The 22042-nt window shown below is 37.1% G+C and overlaps 1 protein-coding gene across 1 annotated transcript; it reads right to left on the reverse strand.

The window, feature by feature from the left end:
* Positions 1–1456: 1456 nt before the first annotated feature.
* Positions 1457–21669, reverse strand: ZRANB2 (zinc finger RANBP2-type containing 2). The gene is given in 11 exon segments (XM_063298126.1): positions 1457–3228; positions 3676–3820; positions 3822–3837; positions 7608–7688; positions 12746–12924; positions 14680–14817; positions 16032–16108; positions 18064–18146; positions 20196–20304; positions 20399–20451; positions 21399–21669. Coding segments are annotated over 11 exon segments (1008 nt in total). The 5' UTR covers positions 21455–21669; the 3' UTR covers positions 1457–3157.
* Positions 21670–22042: the final 373 nt, after the last annotated feature.

The raw sequence follows: 22042 nt of genomic DNA on the forward strand, positions 1-22042 counted from the left end.
CTCTGGAAAATATCAAACTATGCAAGCATGCAACTTTCATGTGTGAATCACAGGGTCCTAATGAATAACAAACGCAAGACCATTCTGAAGGCTTTAACATGCACTCTAACTTCTGATTATACTAGAAAAAACATTACTTTCTAGCTCAGTTGTCATGATTACAACTGAATTTAATTGAATCTAATCCCTGTATAAAGTACGACAATGAATGGAATGTCATGATTCACCATTATCAGTGCTTTTAATACTACAAGATAATTTCAAATATACCTATTTTTCTCATAACATTATTATTTCTATGGATTTTTACACCTGAAACAAAATCTGGTCAACGTGTTATAGAAAACATTCCACTGGACTGAAATTATTTCCTTAAAATTGGCTTTTGACTTTAAAGGAAATGTTGTAAGTTAAATTAGCTGTCCCTGTGGGTAATGGTGCTTCTTTATACGGTCTTCACTGCTGCTCGGCATCCTGCTATCTAAACAAGAGTAGGATTCTCTAATTTTAAAAGATCACAATGGAAAATGATTTCTCAACAGTCAGTATCATTATATACTATACAGAATCTACAACAGAAATACTGTTCTATGAAGTTGTCTTCATCTTGTTCACCTCTTTCATAATGTCATAATGTAATGTGGAAGCAAACATGTAGATTTGGAAAAGTGAGGTGCAACAATGTTCCCTTGTTAGAAACAAACAAAAAAAAGAAACAAAGCAGTAGCAAATGTTGCTTCTTCCTACTTTCACCTGCTGGTCTGTAGCCAACAGTGGTACAGATCTAGCAGTTTACAGCTCATAGGATTGGTCTTCTCATTTACTGTGGGGTGGGATCTAGACTACCCACATATTCAAATACCCATAAGACACTCCATAATTTCTATATATTTCATAATACAGTCATAATTTCTTCTTCACTGCACAGTGGATACAGGAAATTTCCTAAAATAAAATGGAGTGGAACTGGGAAATCTGAAAATTTACACTCAGTGGAAAGGGACTCCTGTGCCTTAGTCCTTTCTACAAATAGGATGCTTTCTATTCAAGGACCAGATTTATATTTTCATCTAGTTATACTTTGATCTATTGTTTAGAAATCTACATTACCATTCTGCACCCCTTTATATTTTTTTAGATTTTATGCATCATAGAAAGCGTTTATGGACAGCACCTAAACATTTATTATTCATAAAGAAGTAATTAAACCAATCAAATGAGCTATTCAGCTGGTTGGGCTTGGGCAAAGGAGGTATCAACAGACTGACTGGTGCTGATATTCCCCCATGCTAGGGATACCATTATTAGTCTATCTCTAGGTTTACTTGGGATATAAAGTTCAAGTAAATTTGAGTTATTTCAAGTCATAATATTGAAGAGAAATGAAATTAACTACAACCTATGCAACATTTGGCATTGTTTAGACAGAAAGGATATAAACCACAAATAAATGACATTTTAACTGGCATGCTTTATTTACATGTCCACAGAATTGGATCTTCATATAACTAATACAATTTAAATCCAAGCCAAGTGAAACCCATAATTTTCCCTTAGTCATTCTAGCCTATCATATGCCAAGATTAAAACTTGTTAGGTACAATACGGTAAATAAAAGCACAAGTATAGCTAACTGTTAACACGTAGCATTTAGCAAATCTGTTTTTCACATTTTTAGACAGACTTTCAAAAAGTCAGAGAGAGGCACAGTTACAAGACTATTTGTACTTGTGCAATCTATGCTACATTTAGCGCAAGAAAGAGGATACCTAAGAGGAAGCAATACAGGATTACAAGGCATTTTTTTTCTGAAAAATTTATCCAAAATATTTGCACAGCAAAGCCTTTTTGCCATGTCTTTGATAAGTCCTGCCCCCACCAAATTTAAGATGTTCATAAAAGGAAAAAATAAGATGGCAGTTCTGCTCCATTTGCCATTGTGCAGTTTGTTTTACGAAGCAGATCTTCCAAAATGCGAGATACTGAAGGCATACTGCTTATTCCCTAGACTTGTTTATTTCCCTTAACATACTTACCTTGGATGTGACTGAAGATGACATATACATTTTCCCCAACCAGTTTAAGAATGGTCAGTACTTAACAAATACATTTGATAGTAAAACAAAAGTGAAAATGAAACATTTTAAGCCATAAATTAGGTCAAACAGATTTGAGATTTTAGGATTTCTACTCCTTTGTACTATTCTCCAGATCATACCAATCTGGCTGCTTTATACATGTTAATTCACCAAGCCAGTAGTTTGTGGTTTTCCAGAGATGGTATTCTGGTCAAAACAGGTCTATATTGGACTATTGCCACAACACCACAAACCACTTCTGGTTCTGAAAATTATCTTCTGGAAAATCACTGAAATGGCAGGTTTTATACATACCTACTTTTTCTTAATAGTTGTTATAGTTTGACCAAGTAACACTAGCTTCAAGTGTGTGCTGGGGAGAGGGGGGGGGGTAACATAAAGGAGACACAGAAGCCTTGCCTGAGAGAAATACATTTCTTTCCATATTTCATCTGCAGCGGAAGCACAGCTATTAATTAGCTGAGTCAATAAAGAATGAAAGACTACAGAATCACAAATTAAATACATTCTATGTTATGTGCCTTATATAATATTCACACTACAAAACGGTGCATAAAATTATACTGAAAGCTTTGCTTTCTTTGCAAAATACCCAGGAAATAACTAATAGGTTTCTTCTCAGTCAGAAATCACAAACATAGAAGAAAAAAGTTATCCCTCTAAAGAATTATTCTACTCTGAAACTGATATACACTCCTGCCTACTAAAATGACAAAATAAACTAGACTTTTTCAGAAACCAGAGTGTGAAATTTACATGAGGACACAGCAACAAACAGGCTGGTACTTGGCAAGCTAACCTCTCAAAGACGACTAAATTAGGGCTACCTGTTAAAAAGGTAAACCCAATTAAACAAAAATAACGTATTTTCCTTTCTAGGATCAATTTATGGCTTAAAATATTTCATTACATGTTTTATGAATTAAACTAGCTGCAGTTTTCCATTAAACATGCATCTCTATTAGCAGGATGTATCATTTCTGACCAAATAAAACACCAACTTCTTTAAATTGACTCATGCAATGGACTGTTATTTTTTTCGTGTGTGTGTCTGAGTTTTACACGTTACTTCTTTTTGGAACTTGTACGAGATCCAGAATGAGAAGATCCAGATGATGACCTGCGGTTTCTGAAAGATAAAAAATGGGAGAAAGCATGCAAACAAATAAGTTTTAAGTGTTACGAATGTCACAGGGAGCAAAAAAAAAGAGGAAGAGTAGGATTTGAAATGTACTTATTAGGACTTCATCTGTGCATCTTATTAGTATGCAATAGTTCACATAAAACTTAGAACTTTTCAATTAAGAAGAGATTATACATGTTTAAAAATGCAACTCCACAAGAGTGCTGTAAGAGTCAGAACCATGTTTTCTGCATTGCCAGTTTATCATTATCTTTAAGATTGATAATTAAAGGCTACAAGAATGTATTTTAAAAGCCACAGCTAGACAGAATGAAAATGACTATCACTCCACATACACAAACACACAGACACACAGCTTAAAATATTCTGCTTTTTGTTCCTTTCAAAGCCAGCATTTAAAGAACAACCATTCTTATTCTACAAAACCCAAACCTTTCAGGTGACCGTGATCTTGTTCGCCTTTTTTTGCGATCACCAGAAGAAGATCTAGATCGACTTCTCTTTCTGCTTCTCTCAGGGGAGGATGATGAATGAGAGCTTGAGTAAGATCTTTTCCTTGGGGTTGAAGAACCCCTGATGGACCTGGAGCTGGATCTTTATTAAGAAATAAATCAGACTTAATCCTAGCATAAACAAGAGTGCAATATTCTTTAATATATCAAGTCCAAAAACATACAAATACAGATTCACAGAACATTAGTGTATAAATACTTACTGCCATGTTAACAAGGACCTAGAATTCAACCATTTTAGATAGAATCTGTCTATGGCCACATCAATTCATAGACTGTCAAAACCTGATTATACAATATAGAAGCCCTTTATGCTGGCTTGTTGGTTTTCAGCAACAACGAACTTGAATACCAAGATGAAGAAATAATGGGGAAATGAGTCCTAGGTAAGGAGCACGGGAATGCCGCAGGGGGCTGGGGGAGACCCTGGGTGGCCCAGTGCAGGTCGCGCATGAGTCATGGGGGGTGCTTGGTGCGGCATGAACTCATAAAGGCCATGGAATGCAGGCGCAGGCTGCGTGCGTGCGACTGCAGGGAGGCTATGGAAAGAGGGCACGGGGTATTCATGAGTGAAGGGGGAAGGAGGGTGCAGTGCATGCGAGCAAATAAAGGCTGGGGGGAGAGACTTACCCCAGCGACGTGCAACCTTCCTTGCCAGCTTCCCATTGACTTTGCTTGGGGGAAGCCGACAGGGAAAATTGCAAATGGCGATTATGTGACTGTGGGACGCAGCAACTAGTTTTATGTGCGAGCTGGTTCCCAGGCACCCAAATTTTGTTCATGTGACTGGGGTGTGTGTGCTGCAACAGCCAGAACTTCGAGTACTGGTCATAAGTTCCTTCGTTCAGCACCATTGTAACTTCAAACGGTTGATGAACGAATGGTCGTAACTTGAGGACTACCTGTATCTGATCAAAGTGTTAGGCTGAATTGATGGCAACAATAATTTACATACTGTAACATTGGAAATACGTTGGTGAGAGATTTGCAAACACAGGCAAGTAAAAAGCCATGTGTTTATGGCTATTATTTCAGCCTCAATAGGTATAAAACTCAAACATATAAAGCAACATTTATATAACGTAACATTTCAGATTGATTCATTCATCTGCAAGAGCTAATAGTCTTTCAGAGGAAAACACAGCAATTGTTTTTCTATTTTCTGGCTGCCAATTTCTTGACAAAAAAAAAAGGTCTGATTAGTAAAGATGGCAAAAATTGCAGAGAAAAGGACAGTTTTCCTTTTCCAAAAAAAGATTTAATAGTTTTGTGCCTTGCAGCTTTGGAGTTAGCCTTTTATTTTCTCAAAGAATAAAATGTTAACTGACTCACAAGTATTCATTAGATTAAAACAAAACAGAAACAATGAACTGAAGCCACCTTTACCCATATTAGACAACAAGTATGACCCAGTCCCTAAAGAGAGGCTATAGTGGTATGGACCGGATTCTGAAATCTCCGTAACACACTAATTTTCTGATGCCTCATAAGAAAAGAAAAGAAAAACACTTTGCTGCTAAGCTCTTGTTATCTATCAACCCTATCAGGTCAAAATTCGAACCTCAGAGTAAATATTCCTTAACTGTATATAGCTTGACTAAAAAATGTAACTAACTGCGCACAACAGATTTTAGCTCTTAATGAATATCAGACACATTTGCACACACAATTTTAGCTCCACCCCAGGGCATACTGTACACTTCAATGAATTCCTAAGTGATCAGAAGCTTATACAACCCCTGCATGGTGCAAAGTTAAAAAATGGTATCTTTCAGCAAATTTGAATTCATACTTGCTATTCATGTGCAGCTGTTTACAGAACCAAAATAAGAAAACTGTTAATATGGTAGGTGCAGAAGCTTAGCCACCTTTCCAGTTGCTTCAGTATTCCTGTTTTTACTGTAAAGTTGTTGATAAGGTACCAAAAGGTTATTAGTTTGTTAGGCCTACAATTAGCAGGTAAAGACAATTCCACAGGTGAACAAATACCCTGAATTTTCTAACTTGTCAGGTTATGATTGTTATTCTTTCTATTTGCAACAACTGTGGACTCCTTTAAGCAGCTGTCTGAGCAGAAATATCGATCACTTTTACAAAGCAAGGAAAACTATCTCTATATACTTCCAGTTAGCAAGTTCAACTATGAGAAACATTGTTAAGAAATGGAAGTTACGTTGAACTGTTAAAGTCAAGGCGAGATCTAGAAGACCAAGAAAAATTCTTGGACAGATCTGCAAAACAGAACTCACCAATCATTGCAAACACTCTTCTGAAAAGTTTAGCCTATGCTGGAAGTTATCCAAAGGTACACACTATATCATTGCTTATGCAACAATGAATTGCGTGAGTGAGTTGTCAGAAGGAAACCATTCTTCTGACCTCATTACAAAAGTCATTGTCTAAACTACGCAAAAGAAAACCTTAACAAACCTGAAACATTTTAGAATAAAATTCTTTGGACTGATGAACAAAAAAACCCCGAACTACAGAGCTACAGCCACACAAGATACATTTGCAACAAAAAGGGTGAATCATTTGAAGAAAAGAATACCTTGCCTACCTTAAATCTACTATACTTTGGGGCTAGGGAAATATTCACGTGGGAAATATTCTGTGTTTGAAAAGAATAGATTGAAGTATTTATCAACATACCCCAGATGCTAACACCCCACAACCAGTAACGAAACTGAAGCTAAAAACATGCAGTATTTCAGAAAGTTGCCTCCCATCAACCATGAAGCACTTACAGAAATGTTGATGTTTTGGTACGGCCTCCCAGTTTCCAGAGTGAAAATCTGTGGGGAGATTTCAAACATGCAGTGCAGGCAAGAAAACCTAAGAATATTTTTGAACTAGATGAGTTCTGCAAGGAAGAGTGGGGAAATATTCCAAAATCAAGAGCAGAAAAACTCTTAGCTGGCTACAGGAAAGATCTGGAAGCTGTCTGCCAAAGGAGGTGTTACAAAGTGCTTACTGATAGAATGTCCAAACTTCTGCATCTACCATATTCACGGCTTCTCATTTTGAATTTATAAACAACTGAATGTAAATAGTAAGCATGCATTCAAATTTGCAGAAGGAGTTGTGTTTAACTCTGTATCATGTAGAGATTTTGTAAGCTTCTGTTCACTTAGGGATTCACTGATACATACAGTTTGCCCAGGGGTGCCTAAACTCTGGCATGCAACTGTGTCAACATTAATTAAAAAAGATCTTCCCTATACTGTAAGCAACCATTTTAACTACATATATTTTCAGACAGATTTTGGAAGCATAAAAATCAGACTGCCAAGGCAGTACTTTACCTGTACCTGTTTTAGGCATGGGGGGAAAAGTTACCTATGGACATACATTTTAATATAACTATTATTCATTATTCTCTATTTTTCTGAAAGATAAACAAGCAACAGTAGTATGGCAAGAGCCTACTATTCAGCCTTGAATATATTACATATACCGTAAGGAAACATTCAGGGCTTCTGCACATATTTTAATTTAGAAAATAGGTAACACTCTCTAAATGGTAAATAGTTGGAAGTTACAAAGACATTATAGTTTGTTAGATTTATATCCTGCCTTTCTTCTGAAAGCTCGAAGTAATTATTACAGCACGCCTCCTCCAATATTCATAAAGTCTGCTGTAAATACCTTCATTCTCCCAATTTTTAAAGCCTTTCATGGAGAATTTGTTACAATCATTTTGCTACTTCAGTAAGTTTAATTTCATTTGCTACTAAAATTACATTAAAAGAAAGACATTTGTAGCAAATGCTTATTATAAAATAGTAGTTGATGGTGACCTCTTCATCTCTCTCTCTCCCTCTGACAAGCAGAGCTTGCTACCTCATTCACCTGGATTTCGACCCACGAGATCTAGAACGTTCTCTGGAAGTGGAATGAGACCTTGACCTTGAACTGGAAGAGCTTCTTGACCTGAAACAACATGAAGATTTTTTCTTTTGGGGGGAACAGAAAGACAAGAATCAGATGGACTCTAACTTGTAATGTAACAGTATTTCAAATTAACATTATTTTATCTCCTTTACCTCAGTGGGAAGCTTTTCACAAAGTGATTTAAACAAAAAGATGGTTAGCAATAAAACAGCTGCTTGATCTAATAGAAATAGCATAAGCTAAGTTAGCTGGACTTATTTTTATCTATCTCCCAGGTCATGTTGTAAGTTGGTTTTTGAAATATCCTTCCCAAATAATTTGTCATACATTATGTTTGACTGTTATCACAGAAGATAAGTTTATTGTCTTTTTGCCGATTTTGAAGTCTAGTCAATGAATTAAAAAAAAAGATTAAATTTAAATTACATTATCTTGTAAAGAATTTATCTTAAAACTTAAGAACGTTCCCAATGGATTTTGGTGTGTAAGTCACAAAGACAAAAATGAATCTTGTAATTTACTGTAGTAAGAACTGCACAGTTCAAAACAGAAAATGATCAAGTTAAAGTTGCCTAAATCAGAAGTCTACTACAGATGATATGTTCTACAATAGTTTGAAAGAAATTTAATGACAATTCAACAACTCTTGGTCAAAACGTAGTTGCGTGAGTCTAAATATATTTTCTCAGAAATAAGCCTGAGTGTAGACGGATTTGTTCTGTCATAATCCTGTTATATATTTAGAAGTAAACCCCAGTAAACTCTATGAGATTTATTTTTTAATGAAAAGGAGATATGAAATAGATATAAAAAGGTGTGGTTTCTTAGTGTCTTTTTAGTCAAAAATGTAATTAATTTCAATGCTAGGCATGACCTCAGAGTTCAGTAAGTTATTTTCAAGATTTATCCATTATCATTTGAGAAAAATATTTTTGGAGCATTGTTGATTTATGATATATGTAGCTTAAGCATGCATACCTTCCATTTTTAAAAACTGTATTTTGCTGATTATCCCTTATTTTCTGAACATTATTGTGACAGATTTTCTCTATTTTTAGTTTAAACAGCAGCAAATTGCAAAGACTGCTTAGATGGGTAAAACTTTTTTAAACAACTTTTTATACAGCTTGCTGTGTTGCAGGCCAAGAAATTAACACAAGGAAAACACAAATGGGTGCCTCTAGATTGTATGTGTTTATTCCAATTTTAAGTGTTCCCGTAACAAATCTTCCCAAAACAGGGTAATTCTACAATTTCATTTACCCTTAGGAAAAAATATAGTTTCTTTTAAATTTGCTGCTTATTAAGATTTAAAAACCTTATTTTAAAAAACCCTAGAAAATGTATTTAACATTCCCATTCTGGCCTAAATTTGTGATCTATCAAGCATACAAAGGTCTAGGAGCATTAAGTAAATAAATTACATATTTTCAATATGGAGCATTTTAATTAATTTTAAAAAATGGATTGGATCCAGAACTCCCATGAGCTGAGTTGGATTTACAAGATGCTCTTGTAGATGAATAGTACATTTTCGGCGATCCTTTATTTAAAATTAATCCCCCTGGAAAAAAACAATAAAAGTATCTGGGAGGACCACTATAATTGTTTGGTAAGTGGTATAGAGTAATATTGGCTGTCAGTACTAGGATATTTTCATGTCTTCCATTTTACTTGACATTATTCAAATAGCTTGACTCATTTTATTCTTGATAAAGTTGGCCGTGCTGGGAGATGGCAGAAGAAAAGACCAGTAACTGAAGAATTTGATTGCTCTCTGATTGCTAAATTCAGGAGAGGTACCTGTATATCTCTACCAATCAAATTCACAGGGATATCCCATACATTGTATATATAATTAAGAGCCATCAGTTTGCCAGAAAACACACATAAACCTATGCAAGGATCAATTTAAAGCCCTGGTGAAGGAAAAAAATAATCACAAAGCATTAGTTTAGGACAAGTTAAACAATGATAACAGTCCTAGTAGTACTCTTAACACTCTCTTTCATATAATCATAAAATGTAAGGGTTGAAGGGGAACTATCATCTAGTTCAACTCCCTATCAAAGTAGGGATCCTAATACAGCATCCTCATCAGATGGCCATCTAGACTCTTTTGTACACCTAAAGAAAAGGAGAATCTACTCCCTATTGAGCCAGTCTGTTCAATTCTTGAACAGCTCTTACCATTTGGAAATTTCTATTTGCCCACTTATAGACAGATATGCACTGGTCAATAACTCTGGGTTTTTATTTAGTACTCAGCCCAGTTTTCTTTATCCTGGGACCAGGATATTTATAACCCAGAACCATGAATCTTTTTCCATATTCATCTAAAAACCTTTCACTATATTTTACTTTAAACAGACACTTTTTCTTGACCAATCCTTGTATCCAGGTGTCTTACTACCTAAGCTTATTTATCTGCCTTAAGAAACTGAACAAAGATCACAAAAAATTAAACACATCTAGCACCATTTCCTTTTTAGTCAAGTACCTAGCTCCCATCCCATCCCTTTACCTTTACTACCTAGCTCCCATCCACAGGGCCAGAATTCTTGCTTTTTCTTGATTTGTTATTGGCAAAGCACAGTAATCAGCTAAGCTCAAAAGTTCACTTGCTGAATCAATCTCCTGGCTTTATTCTTCATTATATCTGCCAGCTCCTTGACAGCTCAATGCAGTGTCTTAAAGAGATTATTCAATGCAAGGGTGGATTGATTTAAATCACCAAGAGAAAAAACAATAGATTTAAACTTCTCATTTTATCTAAGGTTTAAATCTGTATTCCCTTCATGATTCTCTTGGCAATTAGTCTGGACTAAAAATTCAGTACTCCAATTAGTTTCTGGTTCACAGTTCCTTTTTACATTGCTGTTTTTTTGTTTTTATATACTGTTTGTGTTAGCTTCTCTGTTTTTCTTGAGGCAGTTTCACTACCACATAAGGGTCAAACAAACCTATAGTGTGTGATTTTGCATATGGAATGTTACAGATGAAGTCCAGAATTTTAAAGAAAAAGCAGTAATTAAGCTGAATACAAGACCATTCCAAAAAGATGAAAAATACCCATGCTGGGGTGCTAAGTAAGTTAACATGTGTTGAGCATCTTTAATTTATTTTATACAATTTTAATTATAGGCTTCACATAATTATAATGAAAACTATAGTAATACTGTTTTCTGTGCAAGAAAATTGGAATTTTTAAAATAATCTTGAAAAATCTTGAAAAATCTAAATTAAAAAATCCTTCTTTAAATCTACCCTGCTGGTTTGAGTTCACAATTTCAACAATCAAGTAAAAAATCTGTACCTTATGAAAAACTGTTAGTTGAAATCTTAAGCAAACTATTTTTTATTTATTTTAAAACCAAACTGTTTTGGACTCCAGGATCCCTGATCCATTAGCCCTATTATCGTTGCCCAAGTGTTGCAAAAAAAAATGTTTGGTAATGTATTTGGATGGTATCCACAAAAGGCTGAATGATTTTCCTTTCAGTTCATGGTGACATAGGATAGCTTTATGCAGCAACTTTTTCTAATCTTCTGTGAACAATCAGAAGTCCTTTGGAATTCCATTATTTCTGCAACAAACAATTCTAATCAATTCTTGTTCCATTTGTTTACAATGTGACAAATAATGCAGTTTTTCCTGGCCCGCACAGCCTTTCAACCCTTATTTCCCAGCAACATCACCCTTCCCTCTATATTCAGTAAACACTGCTGTCTCCTCTCTATCTTCCCTAACTTTAGATCAAGACATCTGGAATTAGCATACTGGTCAGTATGTCTGGCAAGCATGCAAACCAATCCATGTTCTCTTCTATGAAATGAATTATTGTTTACCCACATGCTGTTTGAGATATAGAAATGTATTAAATGTTATTATTTACCAGAAGAAATTATTCCACTCTGCATGTTAAGCTAATTAAAGTTATCACTGATTTTAAAATGTAAGCTTGAGCTAATTTTTCCTGAATTAGTGACTCAGAAAAAGCTATTTACATACAAATCAAAACCAAGGGTGTCTGAGTCTACAAGCCTGAACTCTCTTAATATGCTTTACGTTGTTTGTTAGCTATACAAATATGACATATGAATTTCCACACTATGGGGAAGATGGAGGGGCAAAGAAGCAATTAGTGATTTCACTCTTCCCTTTCTTCCAGGAAGAACCACTTCATTGCATTAGAATGTTATGTCTAAATCCAATCCAATACAGAGAATTTTGTTTTGTTCCAATAATACCATTCTATAAAAGGCACTGGGCTACATATGACAAAGTATTTTAAACTGTTGAGGATAGTATAAACATGTTTTAAGTTAATGGAAAAAAATCTGAAATATGGAGACTATAGAATTCTGAAAGCAATAAATTCTTTCTTAATCGAAGTGTCAATTTTTGTCCAACACAGTTTTTCTTTAGGGACATTTTAAAGCATAACCATGTTTGCGTTCAATGGTTTTTCATACAAAACTCTTTACGAATTTTATGAATTTATGAATTTTATGCATCATAAAACTGATGCAAGTGGAGATGCTACACTTTTTGGTAAGAAATGATGCCAAAAATTAGGCTCCTCAAGAAGTTTACTAGGAAAAGGTTAATATGTATATAGAAAGCCTTGTTTATGTAGATTTAAAGAAACTACAAATTCTTCTTTCCAAATTCCAGTCCTTCCCTTAAAAATAAGGATAAGCTTACTTTTTATATGGTTTCTGCCAATAAGCAGATCTTTAAATGGTTAGGCTAATACTTGCCGCTCACCCACCCACTGACAAAGACATGTTTTGAAGTCACACAATCCATCAGACGTAGCAGGACTATACTTGGCTGCTACAAAAATACTAAAATTGAGAACGAAATTTTTAATTTTCATGGCTTCTAAAGAAACAACTGTCATAAAACAGAATGACCACCTCTAATTCACTCAGCTTAAATGCTATTTATCTCTGTAGGCTGGATATGTAAGTTATTAGATTAACTTAAACTGCAAAAAATAATTTAAAAGTTAATCACAAAAGAGATGTAAATAAAGAAAGTTAGATACTGACATTTTGTCTGGCGTTACCCTTGACCTGTACCCGTTTACCTGGACCTAGACCTTGAGCTTGAGCGGGAGGATGAGCGAGATGAAGATCGTGAAGGCGAAGATCGAGATTTGGAACGACTGCGCCTAGCCATGGAAGATTTCTTCTTATTGGCAGAATCTTCTTCTTCACTATCATCAAGATTATATTTAGAGAGATCAGCATCATCCTCATCTTCATCCTGGAAAATAATGCTGGCAGTTATTATGCCCATTAGGAAAAAAACATGTATACTGATCCTACAATAAATGTCCTAACAACCAGGAAACATGCTGAGACATGGAACTGGTCTCTAATGTTTTATTGCTTGTACATAACAGGAATCCTAACAAACTGAAGAAGCGTGGGGAAAACCCAGACATATAACCCCCAAGGGTCAAGGCGGTCCCGATCTGTGTCTCTTTGAATGGCTGACCAATTCCTCAGTGCTACGCATGCGCTTGACAGTCTGGATGGGAGCCCCCTGCTCGCCATCCTTACTCCATCCTTACTCATGACAATAAATCTCCAGAGCAGGTCCGTAACATTTCTCAATAGGAATGAGGAAGTTTATACAGCCTGTTCACAAGATGTAATACACATGAGTATCTGGACATCTCATTCAGTTAGAAAATTGATGTGGCCGGTTACTGTTTTTTAGACTAACCTACATCAAAGTACTACACAATAACCACATATATATTACCTCTAGTTCCATGCAGAATGAATGATGTGGTTTTAATACAATCTATTAACATCATTTCTTTTGAGGGAAAAAGAAACAGTCTTTAAAGACTAAGTTCTTTTTCTTTATTCAACCAGATCAAACTGATGTTCAAAACTGCATTTAAGCAATAATTCAAGTGGCAGGATTCATGAGTGCACGCATACAGATTCATACAGGTTCAATAAATATTTAATTCACACTAGGACGACTGCTTTCTGTTATGCAATGTTAAGCTACCATATCTCACACTGCTTTTTGTTTTTCAGTATATAATGCAGTGCAATCAATTTGATCTATAAATGCCTTGGCACATTACCTGAAAGACCACCTGTTCCCACGTAAAGCTGCCTGCAAACTGACTACAACATCAAATGCATTCTGAGATGCATTTGATGGAGACCAAAGAATGGATTTTTTGTGTTGTGCTTCAAAATTGCAAAATTCTCTCCCCAACGAGATTTGATTTACTTTCCTTCTGAGTATTAAAAAATTAACAATATTTTTCACCAGGTCTTTAACCTATTCTAAACTGAAGCTGAGTGTAAATGGTTTTTCAAAGTATTCCATCAAATCTGTGGGTAGAGTAATTGGGTGGATTATTTCTCCAAACTTCTCCAGGGGAAGAATAAATTCAACAACTGCCTAAGAACAGCTCTCCTTTTAACAGTGACAGTAGCACCCCTATTAAAATGACCCAATGGCCAGAGGACCCAGATGTGCTGCCTGGAGCATGGGAGGTTGCGGACTAGAGAGAGGATTGTACAATGAGAAAAAGGGTGTTCACATATTTTCCTTGGGTACTTTATAAATAAATAAAAGCAAGAAGGCCACTGCCACCCATGGGAATTTATCTGAAATTCTTTTCTCCTCTTGCAAGAATTTCTAAAGCAAACTATCATCAAACTGAATGAGAATTGGTAGAAAAAATGCATAGCTATTTCTCTCTGCTCAGCACTGATGTGTTTTCCATTTGATTGCATATCTGCTTTCTTAATTTTTGAAAGCTCCCTTGAGGACCTTTGGCAAATTGAACCCCTTTGCTAAAAAATCCAGCATTTAGAGGACTCTGCATGTTGCTTAACATGCAGAAATAAAAGCGCTAACAGTTTCTCACCTTGCTGGATAAGGAAAGTGACCTCTGACATTTTAGAGCTGCAAAATTAAGGCCAATACCATTCTACAGATTTATCTATGAATGGAGTATTACACCTTGAGGATTTTTTTTTTTACCTCATCTAATTTATACTTAGACAGATCTCCATCCTCATCCTCCTCTTCTTCCCCTTCAGATTCCTTATCTTCAACTTCCTTTAAGATAGATGCAGGACCAACAGGTTTCCCTCTGTATTTTTTCTTTTTGCGACCAAACTAATAAAAAAACAAAAAGAAAACATTGGTAAAAGTTTAAGCTGTTAGAGCATGTTTACCTAGGAATTAAGAGCCATTGGCTTATTATCAAGAATGCATACAGTTTTCCTTCTACTTGCACAAAGGACTCTATTGATTAATATTCTCGTTACAGGAAGGAAAAAACAACCCATCTCTTTCCCACTTTACAACCCAGATTATTAGTTGAGTCAAACACTAGCTCTGACACAAGTAAAGCTATGTATTTTAAGATGAACTAAGTGGCACTTAATAGAGGGGTACAGAGGTCAATGCTTGCTGAGCTGAGATTTTTGGTCTCTCTGTGCCAATGAGCGTGCACGTATGTATGCACAGCAGGTACAGGCAAGAGATTAGTTTGTATGTGAAAGAATGGTTTGCTTTTGTATGAAGGATCCATTACGTTTATTAATTCCTTATTTTATAGGCAATCAGTTTATTAATTAATGGAATTAATACTAACTTTTTGTCCTACCCTGCCTTTCTTTGGCTTCTGGCCGATGTGAGTATGTATATTTATATACAAAACAAATGTCTCATGTACACATTTGCTGGTGGAAAAACCATCTCCAGAATAGTTTAATTTTTGTGTTTTAACCTTTTTTTCTGTTTACTCCTTCTTTTGGTGGGAACTGCTTAAATTCAACCCTATTTTCCTCTCAAGTAAACAAAGTAATTTGGTGTACACATTGACTTAATGAAACAATTGATTAATAAGGAACTTATATGGATGAAGAATCTGTAGTCTTATGCAACCCTCCCCATCTTAGATATGGTTCCACAGAGCCATCCAAGACTTGCCGCCAAAATGGAATTTTAACATGCTGGAACAGGAAAATTATGAAATATATTGTGTAATCACAGTACCCATTTTTTTAAACTAAGTAAGTTTAAATCAAATTTGGTGTTCGCACTGATCTTGTCCATGCTTTTGTGGCTTGTTCCAAGCTTTGGGAATTTATTCCTCTATAAAGATGTTAAAACTAAGCTTTGTGGGTGAAAGTAAGTATTACAGCCTATGAGGTTTCTTTTAAAACCTTCCTTGGTAATCTAAAACCAATGTATTATTTCAGCATAAAGATATAAGTGACGTTTACAGAACCATATTTCTGTATTAGGACTAAAGGAATGAACTTACTGAGTTTTCCCATCAGTATATTTTAAAGGCAATATTTCATTACAAACACATCACTCACCTCATCATATTCCCCATCTGACTCTTCACGCTCTATATATTCAACATTCTCTCTTTCATTGAAGCCCCCACCATATCCTACAAAAAGAAGTTTCCAGAAACCTCAAAAACCAAACAGATATTCTAAGGACATGACATACTACTTCAGCTGTAAATGGCTAAAAGTAACGGCAAAGACTTCTATATAGGTGCCTACTGGTTTGCATACAAATACTGTAACAAACTGAAAGAGAAACAGAAGTATGGGGGCCATCTATGTATTGCTTCATTAGTTTTAACTGTGCAGATAAATTAGAAGTATACAAAAGCAATGGCACAGTCAAGAGAACTTCTCCCTGGCAACTACCTGCAACTAACTTGAGTCAAGGCAGCTGACAGAGTGGGGCTGTGGCACAAGACTCTCTGAAAGACTCTCAGAGAGGAAGGAAAGATTGCAGAAATCCAAATGAAATCACCTTCCAAGCTCCTTTAGATGGGCAGAAACAGTTCCAGAAACCAACTTAGATGCCCATTTTTCACCCCCACCAACTCCAGTTGTTTAGACAGTGCTGTCGAAGCTATGAATGTAAATCACATCTTTAGCAGCATGCGTATAACACACAAACAGTTTGCAACAAACTCTTTGTGCTAGATGCAACATCTGCTAATTTAGCAAACATTTTCCTATATTGAAACCACTCTTCTTTCTTTTAATCAACATCTGCTACGTTATTAAAAACATTAAATGTAAGATCTACATAGCTATGTAAGTCCTCTTATACACTCACTGGGGAGCCAAAGATTCTTCCCAAATGCTGCAGTCCCTGTGGTTCCCTCAAAGCCATTTCCAAAAGTTGTAAAATTCTACAGAGTAGCTTTTTATGCAGTATCAGTAACTGCACACAAAACAGGAACAAGTTCTAGCATATAAGGAAATGCATTTGATACTGAGAAGAGCTTTCTACAAGTGCTTCTCTTTAGAACAGAGGATTCACCTTATTTATTTATTTATCTATCTATCAAATTTGTCACCGCCCATCTCCTCTGACAGGAGGGACTCTGGGCGGTTTACAACACAGAATAAATATACAATAAAAACTCAAATAAATACACAATAAAATTCCAATAAAATCCCATTAAAACCAAAACCTTAAATTTACTCGGAATTAAAATTAGCAAATTTCAGTACTAATCTGTGCTTTGCGTTAGTACTATTTTCAAGTTTCAACTTTTTCTGGCACCGCTCAAGCCTCAATTGCTACATTCTTCAGTGCTTACGGTTCCCACCTCAATCAATTTGTTTTGAAAGATAAACAGATGGACCACCAAAGAGCATGGGAAATATTCAACATTTCCCATGCTTCATATTTCGAGAGAGAGGGAGGGGGGGAGAGAGAGAACATGTGTGCATTGCTGTTCAGCACTGAATTATGATTTAAAAAGAAGGAAGAGAGGCTCAATAGTGAAATCAGATTCATCAGAAAGGAAAGAGGCCACCCTGTATATGTGGTAAATAGAGATGTGGATAGATGTTCCTATCAAATCAAAATGACATTGTATCTTAAATTATGGTAAATAAAATCAAGTAAAATGTTCATTTACAAATATAACATCCTCCCTCAGCAGAAGTGAGATGCCTGGAAAACTACTACTAATCCCTAAAGAGAATTTTGAGATCTTTATCTATGTACCAAGATAGCCTCCCCAGCTATTCTGGGACAACTAACAAATTTTTTAGTTTCCCTTTACATTCAAAATATAATGCTGACCCAAATCCCTCTGAAACCTGCTAGCAAATTTATCAACTGATAATCCAATTTTTATTAAATCAATTGCCCCTAAATTAATCTAATATAAATATGATGGCCTTTTGCCCATACACAGAATCAGGTTGATTCAATATGATAGCCCAACTCAGAAATATGCAACAAATCAGTGTGAAATTCTGAATGAATTGACTCAGTTATTTGAACTGGATCTCTCCCATGCTGCACACCTTGACTATTTTGTACAGAGGATTTTCTAAAGCATGTTTTAGCTAAGGCTATTATTACCTGTTCTTTCTTCAAGTTTGGCATACTTTGGAGTGTTGCACATATTGCATTCTGATCTCCGGGCCCAATTAACATTACCACATCTTTGGGAGGAAAAACATGTTGGTTTAAAAACTGAAAACAATACTACAGGAATTAAGAAGGAAAACATTAGCTGACACTTAAAGAACTAGAATGTTTTAAATCATTTTTAACTGAAAGACCAGAAAGGGGTTTTCTCCTGTATTTCAGATATGTTATTGTTGTTAGTTGTTGTCAAATCATTTACAACTCATGGCGACCCTATGCATAACAGAACAAAATGTTGTTCGGTCTTGCGTCATATACCTGACTGGTCCAATGCAAATACAAGAATAAATAGTATTTAAATGTCAAGCAAAATACATGTAACTTTTTTTGGCACACATACTGGTGCGGCTATATCTTTGATATATATATTTCTCCTCGCAGTTATGACTTATGACTGAATCTAAATCTGAGCAAAATACAAGCAAGAAAAAGCAAACAAAATATTTTATTTTGACCCAACAATTCATTGGTCTGTTTGGTTGATTTTTTGCAAGTGAGCAGGCTAAAGAGGTGGAGGTATTTTACAGCAATGGTACAATTCCCATATGGTATCAATGAAAATACCAATGAAAGCAAGCTCAACAAATGCTGGCAGACAATAGACAATTAAATCAAATTTAATTTAGTTAAAACTCACACTATATTGGTAATGCAAATAAATGTTACATCTTTAAAAAGCAATTCAATTGCCTTCTAACAGATATCACAAGTTGTCCAAAGTTATATGGAAACTGCAAACATTTATCAACACAAACTTTAGAGAGACTTCTCCATGATGAATGATGCTTGAATAGACTGCAGTTAAAGAATTTCTCACTGAATGTTAAATATTGTATTCTATAGCAAGTATAGAACATTTGCAGATCATTATTATTCATTAATTTCATTTTTTAAGGCTGCCTCCTTGCCAAATGATTCTTAATCAATGCACCAACCAACTAGCTGGGTCTACCAAATGACTCAATTTAAGTGCACTCTTAGATAACAGCAACAGATTATGGCTGTAAACCTAAATGCACTTATTTGGCAATAAGACCCTCTGTCTACAATGAAATATTCTGAGTAAATAGGTATAAGAACAGGTTGAACAAGTTAAGAAAGAGGAACATTTGGCTAATAACAGTATAGGTAGTCTTCACTTAACGATGGTAATGGAGCCTGGAATTTCTGTCACTAAGATATGCAGTTGTAAAGTGAGATGGCATCACTTAGCAATGGCAATCCTAGCAATTCCCCTTGCCATCGTTAAGTGAATTTTACCTGCCATTAGCCTGAGCACCCACCCCAATCCAAGCCATTCTGGGCTTGGTTCCTCCCAGCCCCAAACGCTGCCTTCAACTCCCCCCTGCCTATCTCTCCTCTATCTCTGCCCTTTTGGAAACACTGCACCCTGCCTTGGGGGCAGGAAGCCCACCTGCGCAGTGCAAGGCGTCCTGTCCTGCCCGTCTTGTCCCACGCGTGCAGGTGTGAGGCTGCCAATAGCATAAGGTGAGAAGATAGCATTCTGAAAGGAGCCATGTGGAAGAAATGATTGAGAAGCTGGGTCCAGAAAGGACTCAAAAAGGCAGGCAGCTGCTTCTGCTTCTCCCAGGAGGCTGAGTGAAAAAGGCAAAGGTAGGTGTGGGGTACTGGGACAGGAGGCAGCTGGGTGAAGGAATGCAGGCTGGGGAGGGTGGAGCTTGCTACTGGCAGCCTTGCCCCCGGGCGGGTGGGACAGGACACCTCACGCCATGCGGCTAGGCTTCCTGCCCCAAGGCAGGTCGCAGGACTTCCAAAAGGGCAGAGATGGGGGGAGATAGGTGGGGGGGAGTTGAAGCACCCCTGCAGTCATGAATGCGGGCAGGCTGCCAAGCACCTGAATTTTGATCACGTGACTGTCGGGGTGCTACAACGGTTGTAATTTCAGGCGCAGGTTGTAAGGCCATTTTTTCAGCGCCGTTGTAATTTTGAACGGTCACTGAATGAATGGTTAAGTGAAGAATACCTGTAGAAAAAGAATTAGCTAAAAATAAAGGACAGTAAGATTAAACTAAGAATAAATTAAAGCTTCAAGATCAACATACGTTTTACACTGCCAGTCATTAGCACTAAAGAGACCACGGCTCTTTTCAGCAAGTGTCTTCCCTATTTCAGTCCCTCCAGCTTTCATCATTTTAGCTTCTGTAGTTTTCTCTGAAAGTAGAAACCGGGCATGAAATTCAATTAATTTCCTGTAAGTTTAGTGTTGGAACAGTCCCGTAAAAAACCCCACAGTTGATATAGTCACCTCGACCACATCTGTTACAGCTGGTTCTTCTAGCAAAATTAACATTTCCACACCTGCAAACAAAAGAAACATTATTTTAAGAACTTCCAATGTGATTAATAGTTCCAAAAGTCTCAGCTCAAACTTGTCCAAATTAGCTCTTAACTCACCCAAACCTAATGCTTTTTAAGATGGTTTATAAACAAAAATTTGTATTCACACTTACAAAATAACTGCCACTTCCTTTTAATTATGTACTACTACACATTCTCCCACATGAAACAGAAAGATCATAGTAAGTCAGAAATTCATTTGAAACTTTTAGAAGCATGTAATGCAATACGTAAACACTTTACAAATAAATCCAAATGTAAATGGATATAGTTTGAATTTTAAATGCAAATCACGTAACATAGCTTTGAAAAGCTTTACTTTATTTCTTACATTTCGAAATTACCCAGTTCATTTCCTGTATAATGTATTAAGCTGTTAAAATATCATACAGACCCAATACAACAATAAAAATAGTCACTTGGCACATTAAAGAAAGCGTTCACTGAGACGATGCAATCCACTGCGCACTTAGAAATAAACCTCAAGTTGCTTCCGGGCAGCTCAGCACAAAAGCGTATCGCATCATCCTCTCCTCATCCTTATTTCTATTATTGTTCTAAATAATATCTTATACCGGGATCCTTCCCTGGAAATGTCAAATTGGTGGCTTCTGACCTTGCGCTGGCCGTTTGGCCGGACGGAGGCCCAGCGACGAATTACAGGGGCCGCGACAAACACGGGCTACCCCTCGGCCTCCCAAAAGATCGGCCCCACTGCAGGGGGGAAGGGAGAAGAAGAGGACAGAAGGGCCGCCCTTCTTCCCCGCAGGAGCTCGCCCGCTCCCCGCGACCCCAGGGCCGCTCCGCCCCACGGCACCGCGCCAGGCAAGGCCTCGGGACCGCCCGGGTTCCCCGCATGGCCTTGGCAGGCCAAGCCCAGCCGGCCTCCTCCGCCCCGGCTCCCTTACTTTTTGTCGGGACAGATCCAGTCCCCGTCGCTGACGCGGAAATTCTTGGTCGACATCTCGGCCGCGGGAACGGCCCGAAGCTTTCCGCTCGGCGCCTCGCGGGACCAGCACGAAGCAGGCAGCAGCTTGGCTTCGGCGGTGATTGGCTAGGACCTGCGGGGCCTTGCGGGGAATACGTCTGCCTCCCCAATCGCCTGTTCCGCCGTGCCTGGTTCCGACAGCGAAGTTGTTTTTTTGGCGGCCCGAATCCCTCGTACCCTCTCGTGGAGCGTTGTGGAAAAGCCGCCGAACGGATTCGGGAAGGAAGACAGAAAGAGGAGGCCATCAGGCATTCCATTAGATGACCCTGAAGCGATGGTGGCGGACGAAGGCTGGGAAATTGGGAGTGCGACCTCTAGCTTTTGGAGGACTTTATGGCAGGCCTGGTGACATAAAGAGTTGCTTTCTGCTTTATTGACTGTACTGCACTGGCTTGTGATTACGGAGACCGGTGTTTCTCAACCTCAGGAACTTTAAGATGTGTGGATTTCAACTCCCAGAATTCCCGGTGAGAAACACTGATGTAGTCCACAGGAAGTTGTTGGGTAGTCCCTAAATATTAAAATCTGCCTGTTGATCGGGAAGCAACAGGACAGAATATGGAG

This window comes from Candoia aspera, chromosome 3, assembly GCF_035149785.1.
Source record: "Candoia aspera isolate rCanAsp1 chromosome 3, rCanAsp1.hap2, whole genome shotgun sequence".
NCBI classification, from domain to species: Eukaryota; Metazoa; Chordata; class Lepidosauria; order Squamata; family Boidae; genus Candoia; species Candoia aspera.